The sequence below is a fragment of the Haliotis rubra genome, unplaced genomic scaffold (assembly GCF_003918875.1).
Source record: "Haliotis rubra isolate DU_JTF1 unplaced genomic scaffold, ASM391887v1 Scf778, whole genome shotgun sequence".
NCBI classification, from domain to species: domain Eukaryota; kingdom Metazoa; phylum Mollusca; class Gastropoda; order Lepetellida; family Haliotidae; genus Haliotis; species Haliotis rubra.
This window is the reverse complement of record NW_025767499.1, coordinates 124,550-152,364: the sequence shown is the minus strand read 5'-3', so window position 1 is coordinate 152,364 and position 27,815 is coordinate 124,550. Positions and strand designations below refer to the sequence as shown.

General features: G+C 41.3%; 1 protein-coding gene across 3 annotated transcripts in view; it reads left to right on the top strand.

Annotated features, from left to right (window-relative positions):
* Positions 1 to 13,896, top strand: part of LOC124260813 — a 28,782-nt gene extending 14,886 nt beyond the window's left edge. Inside the window, exons 3-4 of one of the 3 annotated variants that reach the window (XR_006894180.1) lie at positions 1,684 to 3,143; positions 10,666 to 10,677. Coding sequence is in view for 1 of the 3 variants with exons in the window: in XM_046695129.1 (XP_046551085.1) it covers positions 11,421 to 12,689 (1,269 nt within the window). In the remaining 2 variants the exon portion in view is untranslated. Of the gene's footprint in view, positions 1 to 1,683; positions 3,294 to 3,567; positions 4,106 to 10,665; positions 10,678 to 11,420 lie in introns of those variants that run through there. The other 2 variants (XR_006894179.1, XM_046695129.1) reach the window with 2 other exon arrangements.
* The last annotated feature ends 13,919 nt before the right edge of the window (positions 13,897 to 27,815 follow it).

Sequence of the window (27,815 nt, the reverse complement as noted above, 5' to 3'; positions counted from 1 at the left end):
TTAATGGCTTACAGTATAGTTTCAACACTTAAGATCTCTAAAGGTTTATTCAGCATCAATCAAATTCTCTTCTGAAGATGTTGTCGATGAACTTCAGATTCCATGGATGTGTTTCCTTTATTGATCGAATATAACTGTGTTTAAAGACCAAGTTTAACGAAGGTATGATCACAACTCTTTTTGGTAAAGTTGAGATGTGCAATGCTAAAACACCAGGACATGCTCGGCCTTTTTCGTTCTCACACTCTCAAGTTCTGGACCTCGACTTCGTTATACTTATTTGCAAAATTCTTATTTTATCATACCTTGTCAATTGTTACTATGACATGGTTGAAGCTGTAGTGAAAGAGGTGTTTCAATACTGACAGCAACGACATTTGACACACTTTATTGTATTAGCAACAACGTAACACATTTCATAACACTTGATAGCCAGGTACTTGATTCTTCCCAACAATGTCGTTGGTTTACATGAAGCGCGAAAATGACCAATGCTGTCTAATTAGATCAGATTTGTGCTACATGTGTCCCAATTCTCAAGTGAATATTGACTTGCCTTTACATGTGTTTGTGACGAAAGCCTTGTTTTTGGCAGAATGAACATCTTTTCGAGAACAAATCATTTCATTACTGTTCAGTATTCACTCAGACACTTGTGCCAAATATGGTCACCTGAAAGACTTCTTGAACATTGAAATGGTTTTGTTGTTTTATGTTATTTACATGCACAGATATATTCGTGTATTATAACTGTACCACAGCACCACGTGTACAAGTATAGTCATGTATTATAACTGTACCACAGCACCACGTGTACAAGTATAGTCATGTATTATAACTGTACCACAGCACCACGTGTACAAGTATTATAACTATAGTCATGTATTATAACTGTACCACAGCACCACGTGTACTGTACCACAGCACCACGTGTACAAGTATAGTCATGTATTATAACTGTACCACAGCACCACGTGTACAAGTATAGTCCATGTATTATAACTGTACCACAGCACCACGTGTACAAGTATAGTCATGTATTATAACTGTACCACAGCACCACGTGTACAAGTATAGTCATGTATTATAACTGTACCACAGCACCACGTGTACAAGTATAGTCATGTATTATAACTGTACCACAGCACCACGTGTACAAGTACCACAGCACCACGTGTACAAGTATAGTCATGTATTATAACTGTACCACAGTACCACGTGTACAAGTATAGTCATGTATTATAACTGTACCACAGCACCACGTGTACAAGTATAGTCATGTATTATAACTGTACCACAGCACCACGTGTACAAGTATAGTCATGTATTATAACTGTACCACAGCACCACGTGTACAAGTATAATCATGTATTATCGCTGTACCACAGCACCACGTGTACAAGTATAGTCATGTATTATAACTGTGCCACATAGGCTTAATGTTTCGTGCAGTCACGAAAATCATAATTATTTTTCCTCTCCCATCGAACATCCATCCACCAACTCACTCAATTAGCTGCTAACCATCCACCAACTCACTCAACTAGCTACTCACACACGCAGTCTTCTACTCACTCACTCACCCACCCATCCTCTCACACACTCCTTAAAACACTTCCCGAAACACATTCACTGACTCAGTTTCCTGTCAACTGAACTGACTCGGATTCCTTTACATTTCAGACACAGCTTGCACACCCATGTCGTGTGCTGGGACCTGGTGCTGTGGTTCGCTTGATCCTTCTGCTCATTGTTGGTCTTGTGGTTGTGATACTAGTGGGCCAATCAAAAGATTCTATTGCAGATAAAAGAAACATATCAAGTCGTACACCTACAACAACTACAACAATAAAACCAAGGGAGTTGTTTCCAGGAGGTGTGAAGAATGAATCAGAGTTCTTCAGAGTTGCATATGAATCTGAATGGGGGGTACCCAACCATGCACTGGTCGTTGAGAAGGTGAGGAAAGTAGTCTACAAACCGATCATCGAGTCCGTGGAGATAAAATCGGTTAAAAAGCGGCCCTTGAAGAAACTTGCTTGGCTAAATAGACCAACCTGGATGAACGTGAAACCATACATGGATTTTTCGGGATGTGCCGTCAGCGATTGTGTTGTGTCCCTCAACAGAAGTGATGTTCCAGCAGCTGATGCTGTGTTGGTTCACATCGACCTACTCAAGGACACTGACGTTCCCAATAACAACCCGGACCAGATATGGGTGTTCTACACAGCCGAGACGATCTACCAGTTCTACAACCCTAGAGCCATCAAACGGGCGGACTGGATTGGAAGATTCAACTGGACGTTAAGCTTCCGACTGGACTCAGACGTCGTCTCGACATACTCCAGACTCATCCTGAAAGAAGACTTCGTTGACAACGCTAACTACACCGACATCGTCCACAAGAAGACCAGGTCTGTCCTGTGGTTCGTCAGTCACTGTGAGACTCAGAGTAAACGGAAGGAATACGTTGAGGAACTGAGGAAGTACATAGATGTTGATATTTACGGTCACTGTGGCAACCTGAAGTGTAAAGGACAAGAGTGTGACACGTTGTGGAGTAAATATTGGTTTCATTTGTCTTTTGAAAACTCAATGTGTAAGGATTACGTAACGGAAAAGTATTATAAAACATTTGACAAGAACATCGTTCCAGTGGTTCGAGGGGGTGCAGATTACCGTACTCTGTTTCCTCCAGATTTGAACATTAACACAGCAGACTTCTCCAGTCCCAAAGCTCTGGCAGATCATCTGAAGGCTCTGCAGCAAGACCTACCTGGCTATACTAAAATCCTCAGGAACATGGCCAAGTACAAACAAGGGGGGAACTTCCTGAAGGGTATTCCATGGATATGTGATATGTGTGCCAAGTTGCACCAACCACTGGTGAGAAAGACATACAGGAATATTTACCAGTGGTGGACTGATGGGATATGCCACGATCCGAAGGACTACTAGAGTCGACACTGGTCTTGTACTTCCTGTCTCCCACGCAATGGTTAAGTCAGTACACGCTGACGAGGTGCTTGTCTTCCGTAAACCAACATGAACAGTTTCTGAAGTAGAGTCGTGTATGTCACATCCATAACGTGGATGAATTCAGATGTCTAGAGCAGTTGCACCTGTGTGATCTCATGAGAGTTTTTGAATGGGTATATATGTACGAGTGTACACAGTCAGCAAATATAGAGTGTGTTCTAGGCAGACAATATGAAGATTGTTGGAGTCAGATAATATGAAGAGTGCTCGAGTCAGACAATATGAAGAGTGCACGAGTCAGACAATATGAAGTGTTCGCGATACCGGGTTCCAACTGTATTTCAATTGTGATGTGTGTATGAAGTTAAACAATGTTGTCCTTGACACAAATCGTCCTGTTTACGTCGAGAGTATTGAGTTGTGCAAGCTGATATCACACCGGCTGACTAAAGCTGTGTTTATGAGGTTAAATCACCTTGCTTACATATAATATGATGTAACATGTAAGTTGGACTCCCCTACAGCATATGCATTAATATCACCCTGACAATATGTGTTATTATATCCCAAAGGTCATATCGGCAGTTCTACTTACCAACAATATATGCATTAATATCACCCTGACAATATGCGCTATTATATCCCAAAGGTCATATCGGCAGTCCTACTTACCAACACTATATGCATTAATATCACCCTGACAATATGCGCTATTATATCCCAAAGGTCATATCGGCAGTTCTACTTACCAACACTATATGCATTAATATCACCCTGACAATATGCGCTATTATATCCCAAAGGTCATATCGGCAGTTCTACTTACCAACACTATATGCATTAATATCACCCTGACAATATGCGCTATTATATCCCAAAGGTCATATCGCCAGTTCTACTTACCACAATAATATCTACAGGTGTACCTACAGGACAATACGTGCACTGTTATGATCAAGCACGTAAAGTGTGCTGTTTGTATACGAAAGGTAGTTGACATTTTAAGTAGATTTATATTTGTAAGATTACATTTTACGTTCTGGTTATGATCAGATTAGTGGAGTGATAACAATAATAGTTTGTAATCATTTTGGGTAAAAAATAAAGACAATGGAGAACAATTCCATGGACTTGACTAGTTACTTTTGGTTATGTTACTGAGGCATGTGACAAAGGTCTCAGATTTAACTTATGGCCTTAAAATACAAGAATGGTTCTCGATATAAGGCCATATGAAGGGAAACTTTGGCTGCAAGCACTGCAGCCACGTGGGACACCCCCCCCCCCTTTCCTTCGGGTGTCTTGACTACTCAGCAAACCTTATCGCTGATATCTCAAATAGCAAAACAATATAATGCGGTTCACCATTATACCCTTGAAAACTGGCACTAAACAAACCGACTGATCATTTTATTCATATTCATACATAATCTCATTTTTTATAGCAGGAGACCATTTTAAGATTAAAAATATATCCTGATCGTTTGCCAGATGTTAATCGTAATCACAGGTGAGCGTGTCCAGCCCACCAACCGGTGACACTCTTTACCAACGAATGTAAAGCCAATTGTTCTTCTAAACAGATGGAACATGTTGTAAGGTCAAATAGAGAATTGCATCGGACATCATTTTGGTCACTGATAATATATTAATTGTGAAATGTCCTCCAACTGCCATAATACTTTGTAGGCCTTTAGTGGTGAACCTTGATCAAACAGCTTTGGGGAAGAGCCGGATAACGCTTTTTGAAATCCTTGTAAAGCTCACACTGTTGTACCTCGAGAGGTGTGATATGCAGGAACCAAAGGCTTGAGTTGCTCGACATACAGGGAAGGTGAACGATTGGAAGTCATCCGTCTTGTCATGCAGCACACAGAATACATAAGCACCTTTATCTCTTTCATCCTTCGCGGGAATTGTTCGACTCAACATAAACAAAGAGATCAGGGATCAAGATATACATGTATGTTATATACCTTAAACATTTTACATACCCTAGACATCTAAATGTATAAACATCAGTCGTCACTGCAAAAAGTAGTCTGCAAATATATTCAGGATCCCTAACTATTTGTGTTGAGTATAATACCAGTGCTGGTAAAACATGTATCAAACGCCAGTACGTGATGGTTCTCTTCAAACACGTTTAGGAACGATATAGCCATGATATGTTAGCATGTCTTGTTGTTCTTAAGCTAAACACTTCCTTTGTATTAACTCTATTACTCATGAAACATAACTATTCTCGACGGTCCATGAATATCTGCATATTGTTTTCTCCAGTGACTCTGATTAGAAATTTGTTTCCATCATTTTCTCGATTACTCTGTTTCCGTTACTCTGATTAATCTTAATAGTCTGATTACTCTGGTTACTCTAAGTAGTCTGATTACTGATTACTCCAACTATTTCTCTTAATCGTCTCTGCTCTTCTAATCACCTTGATGGACCTATTTATTCTGCTTACACTTATTCCTGTAATGCGCTGATTATTCTGATTACTCTAAATAGTCTGATTACTCTGATTATTTTGATTACTTGTATTACTCTGAATATTCTGTCTCGATAAACACACATGTTGTGGTTTCAGTGGCACAGGCTATCTGCTGTTCTACAGTCCCATGGTAGCTTGCCTTATTTCCTGCACAAGCCGGAAGTCAAGGCTTACACAGATATAATGCCTTCCACGTTCTGTTCTGCTTTAAAAACAGAATCTGGTACTGTAGAGAAATAATGCCTTGCACGTTACTTCTGCGCAAACACGCTATGCATGGAACCAGGTATTATAGAGAAGTAATGTCGGAATAGAGTAGTTTATAGAAGTAATGCTATGCATGTTTCTCTGCTCATAGAATCTAGGATAACAAAAACATCATGGCTTGCGTCTTCTTTTCAGCGTAAACACGGGATGGAGTATTTCAAAGACGTTATGCTTTGCATGTTTTGTTGTTTTTTCTCAAACACGGAATTAGGTTATTCCTGCTGAAACACAGAATGGGGTATCACAATGACGTACTATTTTCACTTTCGTCTGCTTCATCATAGTATTATAGAGATATATTGCCTTGCACTTTTGTTTGCTCAAACACAGAGGAGGGTATCACAATGACGTACTATTTTCACTTTCTTCCTCTTCATCATAGTATTATAGATATATATTGCCTTGCACGTTATTTCTCCTGAAACACAGAATGGGGTATCACAATGAGGTACTTTTTTCACTTTCTTCTGCTTCATCATAGTATTAGAGAAATATATTGCCTTGCACTTATGTTTGCTGAAACACAGAATGGGGTATCACAAAGACGTACTATTTTCACTTTCTTCCTCTTCATCATAGTATTATAGAGATATATTGCCTTGCACTTTTGTTTGCTGAAACACAGAGGAGGGTATCACAATGACGTACCATTTTCACTTTCTTCCTCTTCATCATAGTATTATAGAGATATGTTGCCTTGCACTTTTTTCTGCTGAAACACTGAATGGGGTATTACAAAGACATACTTTTCTCTGCTTCATCATAGTATTATAGAGATATATTGCCTTCCACTTTTGTTTGCTGAAACAACAGAGGAGGGTATCACAATGACGTACTATTTTCACTGTCTTCCTCTTCATCATAGTATTATAGATATATATTGCCTTGCACGTTATTTCTCCTGAAACACAGAGGAGGGTATCACAATGACGTACTATTTTCACTTTCTTCCTCTTCATCATAGTATTATAGAGATATATTGCCTTGCACGTTATTTCTCCTGAAACACAGAATGGGGTATCACAATGAGGTACTTTTTTCACTTTCTTCTGCTTCATCATAGTATTATAGAGATATATTGCCTTGCACTTATGTTTGCTGAAACACAGAATGGGGTATCACAAAGACGTACTATTTTCATTTTTTTCTGCTTCATCATAGTATTATAGAGATATATTGATATCCACTTTTTTCTGCTGAAACACAGAGGAGGGTATCACAATGACGTACTATTTTCACTTTCTTCCTCTTCATCATAGTATTATAGAGATATATTGCCTTGCACGTTATTTCTCCTGAAACACAGAGGAGGGTATCACAATGACGTACTATTTTCACTTTCTTCTGCTTCATCATAGTATTATAGAGATATATTGCCTTGCACTTTTTTCTGCTGAAACACAGAATGGGGTATTACAAAGACATACTTTTTTCTGCTTCATCATAGTATTATAGAGATATATTGCCTTGCACTTATGTTTGCTGAAACACAGAGGAGGGTATCACAATGACGTACTATTTTCGCTTTCTTCCTCTTCATCATAGTATTATAGAGATATATTGCCTTGCACGTTTTTTCTCCTGAAACACAGAGGAGGGTATCACAATGACGTACTATTTTCACTTTCTTCTGCTTCATCATAGTATTATAGAGATATATTGCCTTGCACTTTTGTTTGCTGAAACACCGAATGGGGTATTACAAAGACATACTTTTTTCTGCTTCATCATAGTATTATAGAGATATATTGCCTTGCACTTATGTTTGCTGAAACACAGAGGAGGGTATCACAATGACGTACTATTTTCGCTTTCTTCCTCTTCATCATAGTATTATAGAGATATATTGCCTTGCACGTTTTTTCTCCTGAAACACAGAGGAGGGTATCACAATGAGGTACTATTTTCACTTTCTTCTGCTTCATCATAGTATTATAGAGATATATTGCCTTGCACGTTATTTCTCCTGAAACACAGAGGAGGGTATCACAATGAGGTACTATTTTCACTTTCTTCTGCTTCATCATAGTATTATAGAGATATATTGCCTTGCACGTTATTTCTCCTGAAACACAGAATGGGGTATCACAATGAGGTACTTTTTTCACTTTCTTCTGCTTCATCATAGTATTATAGAGATATATTGCCTTGCACGTTATTTCTCCTGAAACACAGAGGAGGGTATCACAATGACGTACTATTTTCACTTTCTTCTGCTTCATCATAGTATTATAGAGATATATTGCCTTGCACTTTTTTCTGCTGAAACACAGAATGGGGTATTACAAAGACATACTTTTTTCTGCTTCATCATAGTATTATAGAGATATATTGCCTTGCACTTATGTTTGCTGAAACACAGAGGAGGGTATCACAATGACGTACTATTTTCGCTTTCTTCCTCTTCATCATAGTATTATAGAGATATATTGCCTTGCACGTTTTTCTCCTGAAACACAGAGGAGGGTATCACAATGACGTACTATTTTCACTTTCTTCTGCTTCATCATAGTATTATAGAGATATATTGCCTTGCACTTTTGTTTGCTTGCTGAAACACCAGAATGGGGTATTACAAAGACATACTTTTCATCTGCTTCATCATAGTATTATAGAGATATATTGCCTTGCACTTATGTTTGCTGAAACACAGAGGAGGGTATCACAATGACGTACTATTTTCGCTTTCTTCCTCTTCATCATAGTATTATAGAGATATATTGCCTTGCACGTTTTTTCTCCTGAAACACAGAGGAGGGTATCACAATGAGGTACTATTTTCACTTTCTTCTGCTTCATCATAGTATTATAGAGATATATTGCCTTGCACGTTATTTCTCCTGAAACACAGAGGAGGGTATCACAAATGAGGTACTATTTTCACTTTCTTCTGCTTCATCATAGTATTATAGAGATATATTGCCTTGCACGTTATTTCTCCTGAAACACAGAATGGGGTATCACAATGAGGTACTTTTTTCACTTTCTTCTGCTTCATCATAGTATTATAGAGATATATTGCCTTGCACGTTATTTCTCCTGAAACACAGAGGAGGGGTATCACAATGAGGTACTATTTTCACTTTCTTCTGCTTCATCATAGTATTATAGAGATATATTGCCTTGCACTTTTTTCTGCTGAAACACAGAATGGGGTATTACAAAGACATACTTTTTTTTCTGCTTCATCATAGTATTATAGAGATATATTGCCTTGCACTTATGTTTGCTGAAACACAGAGGAGGGTATCACAATGACGTACTATTTTCGCTTTCTTCCTCTTCATCATAGTATTATAGAGATATATATTGCCTTGCACGTTTTGCCTTGCTCTCCTGAAACACAGAGGGAGGGTATCACAATGACGTACTATTTTCACTTTCTTCTGCTTCATCATAGTATTATAGAGATATATTGCCTTGCACTTTTGTTTGCTGAAACACCGAATGGGGTATTACAAAGACATACTTTTTTCTGCTTCATCATAGTATTATAGAGATATATTGCCTTGCACTTATGTTTGCTGAAAACAGAGGAGGGTATCACAATGACGTACTATTTTCGCTTTCTTCCTCTTCATCATAGTATTATAGAGATATATTGCCTTGCACGTTTTTCTCCTGAAACACAGAGGAGGGTATCACAATGAGGTACTATTTTCACTTTCTTCTGCTTCATCATAGTATTATAGAGATATATTGCCTTGCACGTTATTTCTCCTGAAACACAGAGGAGGGTGTCACAATGAGGTACTATTTTCACTTTCTTCTGCTTCATCATAGTATTATAGAGATATATTGCCTTGCACGTTATTTCTCCTGAAACACAGAGGAGGGTATCACAATGAGGTACTTTTTTCACTTTCTTCCTCTTCATCATAGTATTATAGAGATATATTGCCTTGCACGTTATTTCTCCTGAAACACAGAGGAGGGTATCACAATGACGTACTATTTTCACTTTCTTCTGCTTCATCATAGTATTATAGAGATATATTGCCTTGCACTTTTTGTTTGCTGAAACACAGAGGAGGGTATCACAATGACGTACTATTTTTACTTTCTTCTGCTTCAATTTAGTATTACACAGACATATTTCCTTGCACTTTTTTCTGCTGAAACACAGAATGGGTATCACAATGTACTATTTTCACTTTCTTCTGCTTCATCATAGTATTATAGTTACATATTGCCTTGCACTTTTTATTCCTGCTCAATTACTGGATGTAGCAATAGATACACTTAATTCTTTGCACATTCTTCTGTTCCATGACAAAATCTGTAGTTTATATAGACGCCCAAGCACGACAACGCTTCTCGGCGCTTGTCACCCCTCTTAGTGTGATATCTGCCAACTTCGAGACATAGGTACGCACTTTTATATTAAAGCTTAAGTTGCTTGAGATCAATTCTAACCCGGATCTTCACGGGTTCCTATAACGGACCAGTGAGAGTAGAACTATATAGACTAGTTCATTAGTTCTGTCTAGTTCCTTGTGTGTTCCTAATAGTATCGCCACGCAGTAAAATCACATGTATAAACGTTTTATGAACGATAAGGTGCAATATATTTTCACATGCAATGAGAACCAACATCCATGTTTTCTAATTCCTGGGATATGTATGGATACGATCAAGTCAAGTTTAATTTGGGAATATATCGTTTATTACATGTAAGTTTCATTATAGTAACCTACATATAGAGGTATATGAAAGTTGTTAGATCTATATGTAGGTGTTAAATTAATATTTTCTTTCTTTTTTTTCTCTATTTTTCTTCCAAGATTAATAGTAAAAACATTTATGTAAATATGATGTTTAAATTCATCTGGTGGGCTTGAAGAAAAATTATGATGAAGTTTGGACCATAATAAAAGATTTAGTACAACATTTCTAAATACAGGTTCTTGAAAGTCTTTAAGGTCTATGTCATTGTTCAATTCCTCTGTCCATATCTTTTTTCGATTTAGTTCGTACAAAACTTGTGAGCTCGGTGTCGTCTTTTAGACAGACAGACAGACAGACAGATACATAGATAAACTACCCTTCTAAAGATTAGACTCACTAGTGTAAATGTAGCCACTTACTTCAGTCAACTGTACTCAAGGTACTATTTACACATGAACTGATGTATTAAACAAATTCGTAGCGTTGAAAAGATTATTGTCATGATAAATAAATGATATAAATGATGAAACTCAGTGAAAATTGGCGAATTCTTAAAAAATGTAACATATAGTGAAAGTCTACTCTTTTGATCGGTACACCGATAGATAGATAGATAGATAGATAGATAGATAGATAGATAGATAGATAGATAGATAGATAGATAGATAGATAGATAGATAGATCTTTTGAATTTATTATTGGAAGTGGTGTTCTTTTTATTTCCCGATGTATGTTCAAAACTAACTTTGATGCCTTTATTCTTGTAAAACTCTATTTGTTGCCCGATGTATGTTAGTATTGTAAAACAAACAATTATCGCTAATCAATCAGTTGGTGAAATTGGTGAAAGCCTCATTAACCTAAATCCGTAAATGTTAACGGCCTCGTAAAAGAATATAAGTTAAGTGATGTTGCTTTGTATTGGTCTAACATCCTTTGTTTATCACAATATAGATCCTGCTCACAAACTGTCCCATGGAATGAATTTTTATTATGTTCCCCATTTCAGATCCTACTTCCTACTTTGAGACCTGCGACGGTGGTACGCTTTGTGCTGGTAGTCTGTGTGGCCGTAGTGGTTATACGACTGCTGCGCGAAGCACTCCAAGACTCCATCGTCCACAAACGGGACGAACCATGTCCTGCTCCTAAAGACGCTCCAACACCGAGTCCTAGGGTGGTGTTGCCAGGAGGTGTGAAAGACGAATCAGAGTTATTCAAAGTCCATTATGAATCTGTATGGGGAATACCGAATTATGCGTTGGTCGTTGAGAAGGTGAGGAAAGTAGTCTACAAACCGATCAAGGATCCTGCGAAGAAAGCGTCTGTTCAAAAACGGCCCTTAAAGAAATTTGCGTGGTACAATACACCTACGTGGATGGTTGGTGAAGCTTACACTGATTTCTCCCAGTGTGAAGTCAGTGACTGTGTGATGTCCCTCAACAGAAGTCATGTTCCCACAGCTGATGTTGTCTTGGTCCACATCGACCTACTCAAGGACTCTGACGTTCCCAGTAACAACCCGGACCAGTTCTGGGCTTTCTATACAGCCGAGACAATTTATCAATTCGTTAACCCAAGGCCTATCCAACGGGCGGACTGGATTGGAAGATTCAACTGGACGTTTACCTTCCGACTGGACTCCGATTCTCCTTCCACGTACTCCAGACTCATCCTGAAAGAAGACTTCGTCGACAGCGCTAACTACACAGATATCGTCCACAAGAAGACCAGATCTGTCCTGTGGTTCGTCAGTCACTGTGAGACTCAGAGTAAACGGAAGGAATACGTTGAGGAACTGAGGAAGTACATAGATGTTGATATTTATGGTCAATGTGGCAATCTGAAGTGTAACGGACAAGAGTGTGACACGCTGTGGAGTAAATATTGGTTTTATTTGTCTTTTGAAAACTCAATATGCAAAGATTACGTAACGGAAAAGTTTTTCAACACATTTAATAAGAACATCGTTCCAGTGGTTCGAGGGGGTGCAGATTACCGTACTCTGTTCCCTCCAGACTTGAACGTCAACACAGCAGACTTCTCCAGTCCCAAAGCTCTGGCAGATCATCTGAAGGCTCTGCAGAAAGACCTACCTGGCTATACTAAAATCCTCAGGAACATGGCCAAGTACAAACAAGGGGGGAACTTCCTGAAGGGTATCCCCTGGATATGTGACTTGTGTGCTATGGCAAACAAGCCTTTGGTGAGGAAGACATATTCAAACATTTATAGATGGTGGACTGAGGGTATTTGCTTCGAACCAAAGGACATCTAGAACTTGACCTTCAATGATCCTACAAAACGGAATTGGGTGAAATAACTTTGACGCATCAGTGACAAATGATGTCTGAAGCAATTCCCTATTTTCACTTGGGTCAAGTGTATTATTGTGCCATAACTGTTGGGAACTTTGTTTTCGTTTCCTTGTGGTTGTAGCGGGTGTTGGTGGGATAAGCTAAGGGTTTACACCTCTTATCGTCACTATTTGATTTACTATTGGGCTCTATCTCAGGTCTTTTGTTTGTTAAGTATTGTTCTTTTTGCAGAGAAAATTAAACATTCCATTTTCTTCTTGGTTTTGTGACTATTACAATCAGTTGCGGCAACAACAGAAATGAGATTGAGAACGACTTCAAAATGGTGACTGCAGGTAAGGAAGCTAACTGGTTAAATTCAAGATGGTGCATCCCAAAACAACCAGGTATTATCTGCTGATATAATAGTGGGGGGATACTTAGTTAGAAGCCATTGGATGCAAAGAATCCTTTCCTTCTCCACTGTGACCCTATAACTCGTTTAGACTTGATCTCAGCTTCTTTTTGGCTCTGGACCAAGAACCATTATCATTCTCTGAATCTCTAAGCCCATTTCGAAAATCAATATTGCCTTGGTGATAACAGTGGGAGATTGCACATGATACTAGCTCAACAAACCCACAAATATCTGGATGGGTATTATATCATATGTCAGGGGGGACTGTAGTCGCTTGGGCATTTCTGGTACCACCTGGGGTAGAAGGGTAGCCTAGTGGTTAAAGCGTTCGCTTGTCACACCAAAGACCCGGGTTCGATTCCCCACATGGGTACAATGTTTGAAGCCCATTTCTAGTGTCCCCCGCTGTGATATACCTGGAATATTGCTGAGTACGGCGTAAAACTAAACTCACTTACTCAGATATAGTTTTGCCATTTGGTTATTATGAACTCCAATGAGTATTGTCTACAGTTTGTAAAAAATTGGTACTTTAAAAAAATATATCCCAAATTATTATCTGTTAAAATATCGTTCAACCGCCTCTGTTTCCATTCTATCCTCCACAATTCTAGCGCTTTATGTAAAACATGCTGTTATCCTTAGAAGCAGTATCTTATCTGAGCTGTAATTTCTTTTGTAAAAATGTCTGTAACGTGTGCTGTATATACACTTGTATTACTTGTATATGGGCCGGAGGCCTTAAGTACAATAAATATCTGTGACTCTGACACACATGGCCGAAGCTCCCTACACCGACTCAAATGGATTTGTTTTAACTCAATGCTTATTTGCTACTGGGAATATCAGTAGAGTCGGCATAAACAAGGTACTGTGTATCTGTATCAAAAATGAGCAATGATAGAAACACTTTTGAGCGAATCTGCCTTCTCCAACAAACTGGGACGTAGAGATAGATGAGTGGTTGAAGCGTTCACCCGTCACACCGAAGACCCATGTTCAACTGCCCACATGGGTTCAATGTGTGAAGTCCATTTCCAGTGTCCCATGTGGTGATATTGCTGGAATATTGCTGGACACGACGTAAACCCTTGCTCCTAATCACTGTACATGCTTTGATGTGTGTTTTCCTATCACTGTTTTCATAAGTGGCTTCCTATCAATGTATTCCCTACATGGGTACAATGTGTGAAGCCCATTTCTGGTGTCCTCCGCCGTGATATTGCTGGAATATTGCTAAAAGCGGCGTAAAACTAAACTCACTCACTCACTCACTCTTATCAATGTATATCCTACCATGTATATCCTTTTCGTTGAATAAACACTCTGTACTATGTCATACCAATCTAATCTATTGCAGAAACATACCACTTAATCTCTTTGAACACTGTACATCTCAATCAAAACATATCACTTAATCTCCTTGATCTCTGTCAGTAATCTCACAGGCCTTCTGTACACACTATATATTTTGCTCGTATCATTTACCTGACGGAGAGGCAAGAAGTAGCCCAGAAACGTCGTGTTGTAAATATTAAAGAAGTTGCAAATCGATAACATAAGTTGTCATACCAGATGCCCATCAAGCATCTAACGTAATCACTCACTCATGACAGAGGCCGGACCAAACCAATGCTTTTCTTTGGGACCTCCAGAGATGAGAGGTCGACGAAGATTCAAGGTCACCTCAGACATTCAGGCTCATTAGAACTTCCCTGTATGAAAACAACCTAATGATTCCACGAAAGGCGCAACAGCTGCTTATATGGGTTCAATTAGCGTTTATTCTAATGAGATTCAAGCACATGCCTATGGTTTTATCACCTATTGTTGTTGTTTAGGTGTTTGATGTGGTTCAACAGACACGTGTCACACGATCCTTCATAAAGATCTTTGCCATTCGAACGTGTCTGGTTTTAGTACTGAGTATTGAAACGTGTGTGGTATCAGTACTGGGCACTGAAACGTGTATGGTATAAGTACTGAGTATTGAAACGTGTGTGGTATAAGTACTGGGCACTGAAACCAATAGGCTACCAGAGAAGTTGCACATCCACATTTGACCACTACGTCAACGACAAACCTGAGAGGTAGGGTTGACGTCAAAAGTATTGTCATTGTGAACAGTGAGTGAGTTTAATTTTTCGCCGCTTTTAGCAATATTCCAGCAATGTCACGGCTGGAGACACCTGAAATTCGCTTCACACATTGTACCCATGTGGACAATCGAATCCACGTCTTCGGCGTGACGAGCGAACGCGTTAACCACAAGTGACAATGCAAGCACCAGACAAACCAGTGAGTGACAGTGTAAGCACCAGCCAAACCAGTGAGTGACAATGTAAGCACTACACAACCCAGTGAGTGACAATGTAAGCACCACACTAACCAGTGACTGACAATGTAAGCACCAGACAAACCTGTGACTGACACTGTAAGCACCAGACAAACCAGTGAGTGAGGTGAGGTGAAATTGGGTTTAACGTCGTGCTTGAGAATATTTCGCTCATATGACGACGTGCATGCGTGTGTATGAGTATGTGCGTCCGCTTGAACTAGCCCAGACTTATGCTGGTTTTATAGCCCACTGAGATACCATGCCGCAGTGAAGCATGAATACCCCACTCAGACACATTATACCAGTCCTTGTTGTACCCATTAATGCCGAGCGTTAGGCAGGGACCAACAAGTACCATATTTTAACGAATTTTGGTATGACGCGGTCGGGGATGGAACCCGCGAACTTTCGCTCTCCGGGTGGACGCTCTAACCAATACACCACGGAGGCGGTCACCAGTGAGTGACAATGTAAGCATCAGACAAACCAGTGACTGACAATGTAAGCACCAGACAACCCAGTGATTTACAATGTACTCACCAGACAAACCAGTGACTGACAATGTAAGCACCAGACAAACCAGTGAGTGACAATGGAATTACCAGACAAACCAGTGACTGACAATGAAAGCATCAGACAAACCAGTGACTGACAATGTAAGCACCAGACAAACCAGTGATTGACAATGAAAGCACCAGATAAACCAGTGACTGACAATGTAAGCACCAGACAACCCAGTGACTGACAATGAAAGCACAAGATAAACCAGTGACTGACAATGTAAGCACCAGACAAACCAGTGAATGACAATGTAAGCACCAGACAAACCAGTGACTGAGAATGAAAGCATCAGACAAACCAGTGACTGACAATGTAAGCACCAGACAAACCAGTGATTGACAATGAAAGCACCAGACAAACCAGTGACTGACAATGTAAGCACCAGACAAACCAGTGACTGACAATGAAAGCACCAGAAAAACCAGTGACTGACAATGAAAGCACCAGACAAACCAGTGACTGACAGTGTAAGCACCAGACAAAACAGTGACTGACAATGTAAGCACCAGACAAACCAGTGATTGGCAATGAAAGCACTAGATAAACCAGTGACTGACAATGAAAGCACCAGATAAACCAGTGACTGACAATGTAAGCACAAGACAAACCAGTGATTGACAATGTAAGCAACACACAACAAACCTGAGAGGTAGGGTTGACGTCAAAGGTATTGTCATTGTGAACAGTGAGTGAGTTAAATTTTCGCCGCTTTTAGCAATATTCCAGCAATGTCACGACTGGAGACACCTGAAATTCGCTTCACACATTGTACCCATGTGGACAATCGAATCCACGTCTTCGGCGTGACGAGCGAACGCGTTAACCACAAGTGACAATGCAAGCACCAGACAAACCAGTGAGTGACAATGTAAGCACCAGACAAACCGGTGACTGACAATGTAAGCACCAGATAAACCAGTGACTGACAATGTAAGCACCAGACAAACCAGTGACTGATAATGTAAGCACCAGACATACCAGTGAGTGACCAGGTAAGCATCAGACAAACCAGTGACTGGCAATGTAAGCACCAGACATACCAGTTACTGACAATGTAAGCACCAGACAACCCAGTGACTGACAATGTAAGCACCAGACAAACCAGTGACTGACAATGTAATCACCAGACAAACCAGTGACTGATAATGTAAGCACCAGACATACCAGTGAGTGACCAGGTAAGCATCAGACAAACCACTGACTGACAATGTAAGCATCATACAAACCAGTGACTGACAATGTAAGCACCAGACAAACCAGTGACTGACAATGTAAGCATCAGACAAACCAGTGAGTGACCAGGTAAGCATCAGACAAACCAGTGACTGACAATGAAAGCACCAGACAAACCAGTGACTGACAATCATAGCACCAGACAAACCAGTGACTGACAGTGTAAGCACCAGACAAACCACTGACTGACAATGTAAGCATCAGACAAACCAGTGACTGACCAGTGACTGACAATGTAAAACCAGCACCAGGTAAGAGACAAACCAGTGACTGACAATGTAAGCATCAGACAAACCAGTGACTGACAATCATAAGCATCAGACAAACCAGTGACTGACAATGTAAGCATCAGACAAACCAGTGACTGACAATGAAAGCACCAGACAAACCAGTGACTGACAATCATAGCACCAGACAAACCAGTGACTGACAATGTAAGCACCAGACAAACCACTGACTGACAATGTAAGCATCAGACAAACCAGTGACTGACAATGTAAGCACCAGACAAACCAGTGACTGACAATGTAAGCACCAGACAAACCGGTGACTGACAATGTAAGCACCAGACAAACCAGTGACTGACAATGTAAGCACCAGACAAACCAGTGACTGACAATGTAAGCACCAGACATACCAGTGAGTGACCAGGTAAGCATCAGACAAACCAGTGACTGACAATGACTAAGCACCAGACAAACCAGTGACTGACAATGTAAGCACCAGACAAACCAGTGACTGACAATGTAAGCACCAGACAAACCAGTGACTGACAATGTAATCACCAGACAAACCAGTGACTGACAATGTAAGCACCAGACAAACCAGTGACTGACAATGTAAGCATCAGACAAACCAGTGACTGACAATGTAAGCATCAGACAAACCAGTGACAGACAAACAAACCAGTGACTGACAATGTAAGCATCAGACAAACCAGTGAGTGACCAGGTAAGCATCAGACAAACCAGTGACTGAAATGCATCAGACAAACCAGTGACTGACAATGAAAGCACCAGACAAACCAGTGACTGACAATGTAACCAGACAAACCAGTGACAGACAAAGCACCAGACAAACCACTGACTGACAATGTAAGCATCATACAAACCAGTGACTGACAATGTAAGCACCAGACAAACCAGTGACTGACAATGTAAGCATCAGACAAACCAGTGAGTGACCAGGTAAGCATCAGACAAACCAGTGACTGACAATGAAAGCAGCAGACAAACCAGTGACTGACAATCATAGCACCAGACAAACCAGTGACTGACAGTGTAAGCACCAGACAAACCACTGACTGACAATGTAAGCATCATACAAACCAGTGACTGACAATGTAAGCACCAGACAAACCAGTGAGTGACAATGTAAGCACCAGACAAACCGGTGACTGACAATGTAAGCACCAGATAAACCAGTGACTGACAATGTAAGCACCAGACAAACCAGTGACTGATAATGTAAGCACCAGACATACCAGTGAGTGACCAGGTAAGCATCAGACAAACCAGTGACTGGCAATGTAAGCACCAGACATACCAGTTACTGACAATGTAAGCACCAGACAACCCAGTGACTGACAATGTAAGCACCAGACAAACCAGTGACTGACAATGTAATCACCAGACAAACCAGTGACTGATAATGTAAGCACCAGACATACCAGTGAGTGACCAGGTAAGCATCAGACAAACCACTGACTGACAATGTAAGCATCATACAAACCAGTGACTGACAATGTAAGCACCAGACAAACCAGTGACTGACAATGTAAGCATCAGACAAACCAGTGAGTGACCAGGTAAGCATCAGACAAACCAGTGACTGACAATGAAAGCACCAGACAAACCAGTGACTGACAATCATACCACCAGACAAACCAGTGACTGACAATGTAAGCACCAGACATACCAGTGAGTGACCAGGGTAAGCATAACCACTGACTGACAATGTAAGCATCATACAAACCAGTGACTGACAATGTAAGCACCAGACAAACCAGTGACTGACAATGTAAGCATCAGACAAACCAGTGAGTGACCAGGTAAGCATCAGACAAACCAGTGACTGACAATGAAAGCACCAGACAAACCAGTGACTGACAATCATAGCACCAGACAAACCAGTGACTGACAGTGTAAGCAGACAAAAGCACCAGACAAACCAGTGACTGACAATGTAAGCATCATACAAACCAGTGACTGACAATGTAAGCACCAGACAAACCAGTGACTGACAATGTAAGCACCAGACAAACCAGTGAGTGACCACGTAAGCATCAGACAAACCAGTGACTGACAATGTAAGCACCAGACAAACCAGTGACTGACAATGTAAGCACCAGACAAACCAGTGACTGACAATGTAAGCACCAGACAAACCAGTGACTGACAATGAAAGCACCAGACAAACCAGTGACTGACAATGTAAGCACCAGACAAACCAGTGACTGACAATGTAAGCACCAGACAAACCAGTGACTGACAATGTAAGCACCAGACAAACCAGTGACTGACAATGTAAGCACCAGACAAACCAGTGACTGACAATGAAAGCACCAGCCAAACCAGTGACTGACAATGAAAGCACCAGACAAACCAGTGACTGACAATGAAAGCATCAGACAAACCAGTGACTGACAATGTAAGCACCAGTCAAACCAGTGACTGACAATGTAATCACCAGTCAAACCAGTGACTGGTAATGTAAGCACCAGACATACCAGTGAGTGACAGTGTAAGCACCAGACAAACCAGTGAGTGACAATGTAAGCACCAGACAAACCAGTGAGTGACAATGTAAGCACAACACTAACCAGTGACTGACTATGTAAGCACCAGACAAACCAGTGAGTGACAGTGTAATCACCAGCCAAACCAGTGACTGACAATGAAAGCACCAGACAAAGCAGTGACTGACAATGAAAGCATCAGACAAACCAGTGACTGACAATGTAAGCACCAGTCAAACCAGTGACTGACAATGAAAGCACCAGTCAAACCAGTGACTGACAATGTAAGCACCAGACATACCAGTGACTGACAGTGTAAGAACAAACCAAACCAGTGAGTAACAATGTAAGCAGCAGACAAACCAGTGAGTGACAATGTAAGGAAACGTACGAGAGGTTTTTTTACTATACAGGTGTATGATAAACTACACAGTGGATCAAATAAATAAGTTATTTTATGTCATTTGGGGGACATAAAGGGGAAAGTCAATACCTTGTACTGATACTGCCTTAATCAACATTGCAAGTAAACTGAGCTATAGTCACGGGTTTGCTCGTGTTCAACATAAGGAAAATGATTCCTGAGAATAACTAACATCGACATACATCATTAACAGTGCAAATGGCGTTCCAAATTCGCCGGAATGTACACGAACGGTCTAATTTGCATTCGTGTGAGCATTTCTGCCTACTTCCATGAAAACCCCATACAACCCATGCTTGGCGTAAAAGGCGAATAACGGGATGGGTTAGCCAGGCTCGCTGATTTGGTTGACACATAAATCATTTGCGTAGATCGATGCTCATGCTGTTGATCACTGGATTGTCTGGTCCAGACTCGATTAGTCACAGGTCACAGCAATACAGCTGGAATATTGCTGAGTGTGGAGTTCAACAACAAACCAAACGAAACCATTACAGATGTGAAATTCAATCTGCTGATTGCGGCATTAAATAGTTTGGTTCATTTCTGTGATTCCTTTGGCATCTGACGTTCTTGTATATGCGTGATATACGGTAAATATCGTTAGCAGTTCAAGTTCTGTTCTACATATATAAATCACCTCACATGGGCCTCCCACAGCTGTGGGGGCACGCAGGGAATAGATCCTATCACATGTTATTGTTTTCCATTTCGTACATAATATTAAATTGACTTGTTATCAGAGTTTATTGTCAAAGACCGTTTCATTGCAGCTGTCGGTCTGAGTGGAGGACAATCGATTTTCAAATCTATAATTTGGAAAAAAAAGTATGAAGGATTGTAAACGGAAAATTACAGGAAATCTATATGCAAATCAGTGTTATTCATGAGTGATATTTAAGAAGATGTGTGGAATGAGTGAGAGAGACATGTGGAGTGAGTGAGAGAGACGTGTGGAGTGAGTCAGAGAGACGTGTGGAGTGAGTCAGAGAGACGTGTGGAGAGAGTCAGAGAGACGTGTGGGGTGAGTGAGAGAGACGTGTGGGGTGAGTGAGAGAGATGTTTGGAGAGAGTCAGAGAGACGTGTGGGGTGAGTGAGAGAGACGTGTGGGGTGAGTGAGAGAGATGTTGTTGAGTGAGTCAGAGAGACGTGTGGGGTGAGTGAGAGAGACGGGTGGAGTGAGTCAGAGAGACGGGTGAGTCAGAGAGAGAGTGAGTCAGAGAGACGTGTGGGGGTGAGTCAGAGAGATGTGTGTTGAGTGAGTGAGTGAGAGAGACGTGTGGAGTGAGTCAGAGAGAGTCAGAGACGGTGTGAGTCAGAGAGTGAGTCAGAGAGACGTGTGGAGTGAGTCAGAGAGACGGGTGGAGTGAGTCAGAGAGACGTGAGACGGGTGGAGTGGAGTGAGAGTGTGGAGTGAGGCAGAGACGTGTGGAGTGAGTGAGTCAGAGAGACGGGTGGAGTGAGTCAGAGAGACGTGTGGAGTGAGTCAGAGAGACGTGTGGAGTGAGTCAGAGAGACGTGTGGAGTGAGTCAGAGAGACGTGTGGAGTGAGTCAGAGAGACGTGTGGAGTGAGTCAGAGAGATGTGTGGAGTGAGTCAGAGATGTGTTGAGTGAGTGAGAGAGACGTGTTGAGTGAGTGAGAGAGATGTGTGGAGTGAGTCAGAGAGACGTGTGGAGTGAGTGAGAGAGACGTGTTGAGTGAGTCAGACTTGTTGAGTGAGTCAGAGAGATGTGTTGAGTGAGTCACAGAGACGTGTGGAGTGAGTCAGAGAGATGTGTGGAGTGAGTGAGAGAGACGTGTGGAGTGAGTCAGAAAGACGTGTTGAGTGAGTCAGACTTGTTGAGTGAGTCAGAGAGATGTGTGGAGTGAGTCAGAGAGATGTGTGGAGTGAGTCAGAGAGACGTGTGGAGTGAGTGAGAGAGATGTGTGGAGTGAGTCAGAGACACGTGTTGGAGTGAGTGAGAGAGACGTGTTGAGAGAGTGCGAGAGATGTGTGGTGTGAGTGAGAGAGACGTGTTGAGAGAGTCAGAGAGACGTGTTGAGAGAGTCAGAGAGACGTGTTGAGAGAGTCAGAGAGACGTGTGGAGTGAGTGACTGACATGTAAGTGCGGTATTGGGACATGGATGGTTGTGAATTTGGAGCTTGTTCAAGTGGCCATATACACTAGAAATGTTCAAAATGCATATAAACGCCATCTGGTAAACTGTTGACATTATCGAAGCATCTGGAAATAGCAGTTTTATCAGAGATTATGTAAAAAACTGCTCCGTTTCTCGATGTCACAAAAAACTGCACACGTTTCCTCTTTTCAGATCGGCTGGAGTAAGTGAGGGAGTTGGGATCTAACCGCTGTAAAATGGTACTTTAGCTACATAACGGCCTGTCAGCTTCATGTGAGGAAGACCCATGAAGATCCGTGATAGAATTGATCTTCAGTAACCCATGATTGTCGTGAAAGGCGACTAACGGATCGGGCGGTCAGGCTGACTTGGTTGACGCATGTCATCGTATCCCAATTGCGTAGATCGGTGCTCACGGGATTGTCTGGTCCAGACTCGATTATTTACAGTCCGCCGCCATAAAGCTGGAATATTGCGGCGTAAAACTAAACTCACTCACTCACTCACTCACTGATGTGTGGAAAGCCCGAAATTATGCGTGTCAAGGAAGGGACTACTTGAGTGAAATCTACACGCAACCCAGACAGCAAGTGGGACTTCTCCCGGGACGCTCTGGATAGTCGAACCCACCATGGCCTTCCTGCATGTTGTGAAGACTCTCCAACACTGCAGCCTTCTGTACTACAGTGTCAGAAGGGCCGTGTTCCTGGCAGCAAACCCGGGTAATCTTCTAATGTCAACCAACAGACTGGGAGGTACCAAATCTACCGAGAACAATGACTCGGACAACTTCATACTTGGGATGCAAATTTACGTTTCATAAGCGAGTTCTGCGTCAAGTTCTTGAAAGGCATTCAGAAGTTGGACGACCATGTTGAATACAGGACACGTGTTTATAGACAACTACTCCTTTTTATTCGTTAAACAACGTTTCAGAGCTAATTCTCGTTCCTTCATCAGGTGACTGCTTTGAAACGTCGTATAAAGAATAAAAAGAAGGCATTATCCATAAAACGATGTCATGTATTCGAGTTACGCATATTTGCCATGTTTTGCCTGAGCCGTGTTCATCGACAGGCACAGCGACATACGACATAAAACTGAATAATTGCCTTGAACCACACAACCTTGCAATCATATGTTCAGACTTTGTCTGAAGCCCATTTCTGGTGTCCCCCCGCCGATATTGCTGGAATATTGCTAAAAACGGCGTAAAACTAAACTCACTCACTCACTCACTCAGACTTTGTCAAACAAAAGCTTAATAGCAATCAATTGTAACATTTGAACTGACGCCGGGCGTTCGATATTGTAAACACAACTATGTTATCCCAGACGCAGATTGTGCGTTGAAGCACCTGATGACTTATTTGATGTGTTTAAGGGTGTTTTTTGTCTTGATTAACGTCTCACTCGCTGATATTCCATCATTTCACGGCGGTCTATCGAGTCCGGACCAGACAATAAAGTGATTGATTTGGGGTTCAACAATCCGATGTCGTCAACGCCCTTTTGGAACGCCATGTTAAGCCCTGTTCCGGATGCCGCAGTGGAATACACTGGACGCCATGAAATGGTTCCCTGGTAGGTGACTACCAAAACCTCAGTGTTGCAAAAATACAAAAAAAAACAAATCAATAAAGCATTTAGCCATTAACAAATGGGCATGCATGATCATGTATTGCATGTGCAAATACGAGTCGAATCTACTCCTACCAGCTGTGTACATAAGACATGGAGTAAGTAAACTGAACGCCGTGCATAATTAAGTGGTATATTCGGTTCGGTCGTTGGCGCCATCATTTGATCCCTGATCTGAGTACACAATGCTTTTAGAAAGTGGACGAATGCTGCCTGTCAGACATCCTCGATAATTTCCAGGGTATACGTTACGATCACTCTCCACTAGACCCTCGATGCATCCACGGCTTAGCCCGACGATTTTATTACCTCCCTTGGCTGGCTTTTTATTTAATCAGGTGTCTACGCTGGGAAGCTGAGCGAACCAATCACAAGAAGATTATCGAGGATGCCTGTAAGAAGGGTTCACAAAGTACGTGATCTAGACTACCAGTTGTCAGACCTCATTGTCTACAGAAGCTGAGCTGGCTGAGTGGGTTAGATCGCTGACTTTGTGTGCTGGCGATTTGGTGCCTTACTGAGAGAGTGTGGATGGGATTCAACACCCAATAAGTACTAGAATCTTTACTTCAATACGTGTAATCCCAAATATAACATATGTGGCCCATGTGGTGCTGGCGAAACTGGCATATTGGGATCTATTGGATCTCCACGGAAGTGACCGTTTAAGAATGCTCGTGTGAGGTTGGGAGTATTGCGTCCCTCCCAACATTGTTCACAGAACCTGGTGTCTTTGCGAGGATTAATGATTTAACAAATATTGTTTTTGAGATGACCCCCGACTCGAAATGCTTCACAGTACAATACAGCATGACAAGGCCGGACACTTCGGTGCACCCCACTGCTTTGTCGATCGCTACGCTATCATCGCATGCAATCGATTAAAACATAATGTAAACATAATCATGGATGATTCTTTATTGTTATTTCTGCAAGTCGATTGAAACCCGATTTTGACCATCAACTAAACGATCTTGACACAAATGGCTGACGATATATTCGCACAAAACGGGTGTGTGGTCGAAGCGTGTGTTTTATAACTTTTCGATGACTTGGTTGACACGTCATCGGTTCCCAATTGCGCAGATCGATGCTCATGCTGTTAATCACTGGATTTTCTGGACCAGACTCGATTATTTACAGATCGCCGCCATATAGCTGGAATATTGCTGAGTGCGGCGTAAAAGTACTCTCACTCACTCACTCTAAACGTGTGTGAATTGCTGATGATCGTTGAAGAAGGGAATTGGCTTAATAAGCTTTTTAACGCTTCCAATGAAACATCCTCAGTGCAGAACACGTGGACAAATTCCACATCACTCATAAAATAGACATGCTAACGCGTGCAGCTATAAAATAGCCTCGTTGTGTAATCTAAATACACCAATATTTCACATACGTATGTTGACTTCAGAAAGTCGAATATGATTTGACTTTTATACTGGTTTCCTGGAGACAGTTGTTATCATCGCCTGTTTCATTGTTTCCTTGTAAGTTTACGGCCTTCCTACATATCGCAAAATAAACAAACGTGTCACCAGAATTCAGCGACATTATAAACTAAATATTTTATAACTTTTGACGCACAACGGAGCATGATCGCGGTTTCCAACAGACGCACACAACTCTTGTTCAGAACTTGTTTGATCAAGGTTACCACATTCAAAACCTCAGAAAAGCTTTTATGATAATAATAATAATAATAATGAAAACATTTATAACGCGCCATTGCCAGTCTAGATATCCTGCTCAAAGCGCACAATCTGATCATTATTACCCCGGATAACCCAAGCTGCCTGTTAGGTGCTCAAAGGTTAATATCCCACCGGGTACCCATTTTCTGCTGAGTGAACAGAGGCATTTTTGAACGAACTCACTTGCCTATGGTGAAACCATATGTATCACATGTGTTTCGTTGTGGGGTAGGACGGAAGTCCTAGAAACTCTCAGGAGCCCAACTGCCAGACACGGTCACCCATCCAAGAAGTCTCCGTGGTTGTACAACGTCAACTGATTTGTGACGTGAGCTCTATGCACAGGACCACACACCGCCACATCTTCTAAAATGTTTTATGGTAGTCATATTGACAAAATTGATTTCCTGTGCAACTCCCTATTTATAATTGTACCATATTGTCCAGTGTGTTTTTCAACTGAACAATTGACTAACCTTTGTATTTGTTTACAAGTGGGCAGCAGTGTTGCGAAATAGTTTCCAAATGTTGCTAGCCAGCTGTCGAGCTAGCTATGCCTGAAAGTTACTAGCCCACAAAATAATTCACTAGTCCGAAATTTGAATGAAGACAAGGGTTTCATCATTAATTAATCATGCTAATATGATTAACATTTTTATCAGGCCATAATCTTTTAGTGTGTTATAACTTAACAAGTCGGAGAGAGTGATATATTTGCAAAATGAGCTCATGAAAATTCACCAGCCAGTCGGGCCAGTGACCGTGGCGATTTACTGGCCCGACTGGATTTTTACTAGCCACTGGTGGGGCAGAGTACGCTCACCTTTTAACCAACACCTGGTATCATCACCATTTGATAGTGATATTTAAACAAATGATCATAATATACCGTAGGCGGAATTGTACAATCGACTGCAAATATATTGCAGATATTTGTTTAGGGATGTGAAAAGGGTTTGGCCGCTTTTAGATATAATCAACTGGTAGATAGGGGGGGTGGAGCTGACATCCATCTTCCCCGATTTATGTAACATTATTTGCCACTCCCCGAATACAATTTACATTCTATGTCATCCCTCACACACACCCTTCCCTGGCTGCTAATACATCACTGGATTGTCTGATCCAGACTTGATTATTTGCAGAATGCCACCATATAGCTGGAATATTGCTGAGTGCAGCGTTATACAACAAACCAACCAACTGATCCTAATACATCACCCGCCTCTGATCACAAAGAATCCTTAGCGCACAGACACGCCACACCAAACAACCCACTTATCAGGGTTGACCAACCCTAAATGCTGTTCGCACTCATTTCTAACATACCTGACAGTAGGTGGGATGTATGAAAATATTAGTGTTGTGATTCATTATAGAGAGAGAATCCAGACTGGGGCGGAGGGGTAGACTAGTGGTTAATGTGCTCGCTCATCACGCCGAAGACCCGGGTTCAATTCCCCACATGGGTACAATGTGTGAAGCCCATTTCAGGAGTCTCCCGGCCGTGATATTGAAGACCCAGGTTCAATTCCCACATGAATATTGCTAAAAGCAGCATAAAACCCAACTCACTCACTCATTCTCCCAGACTAGCGATTGACTTGTAAACAACCAGCTGGAACATTAGGTTCACCACTACAGAACATACAAACACCACTTGCATATACTGCACATATAATAACAACACAAATAGATCCATCCCACAGAAAACAGCAGGCTGGCAGTATTGATAAATCATTTATTATAAGAGTGTGCATGACAGTTACCAAATGACAACAGTGAAATTCTCCACCCCAGTCCCAGACAAGAAGCGCCAACACGAACTCCATGTTGCAAGGGTGTTCTATGCCGACATTATTTGATCACATCCAGTCACTCAAATCCTAGAAAAGAGGCGCCAACAAGAACTCCATGTTGCAAGGGTGTTCTATGCT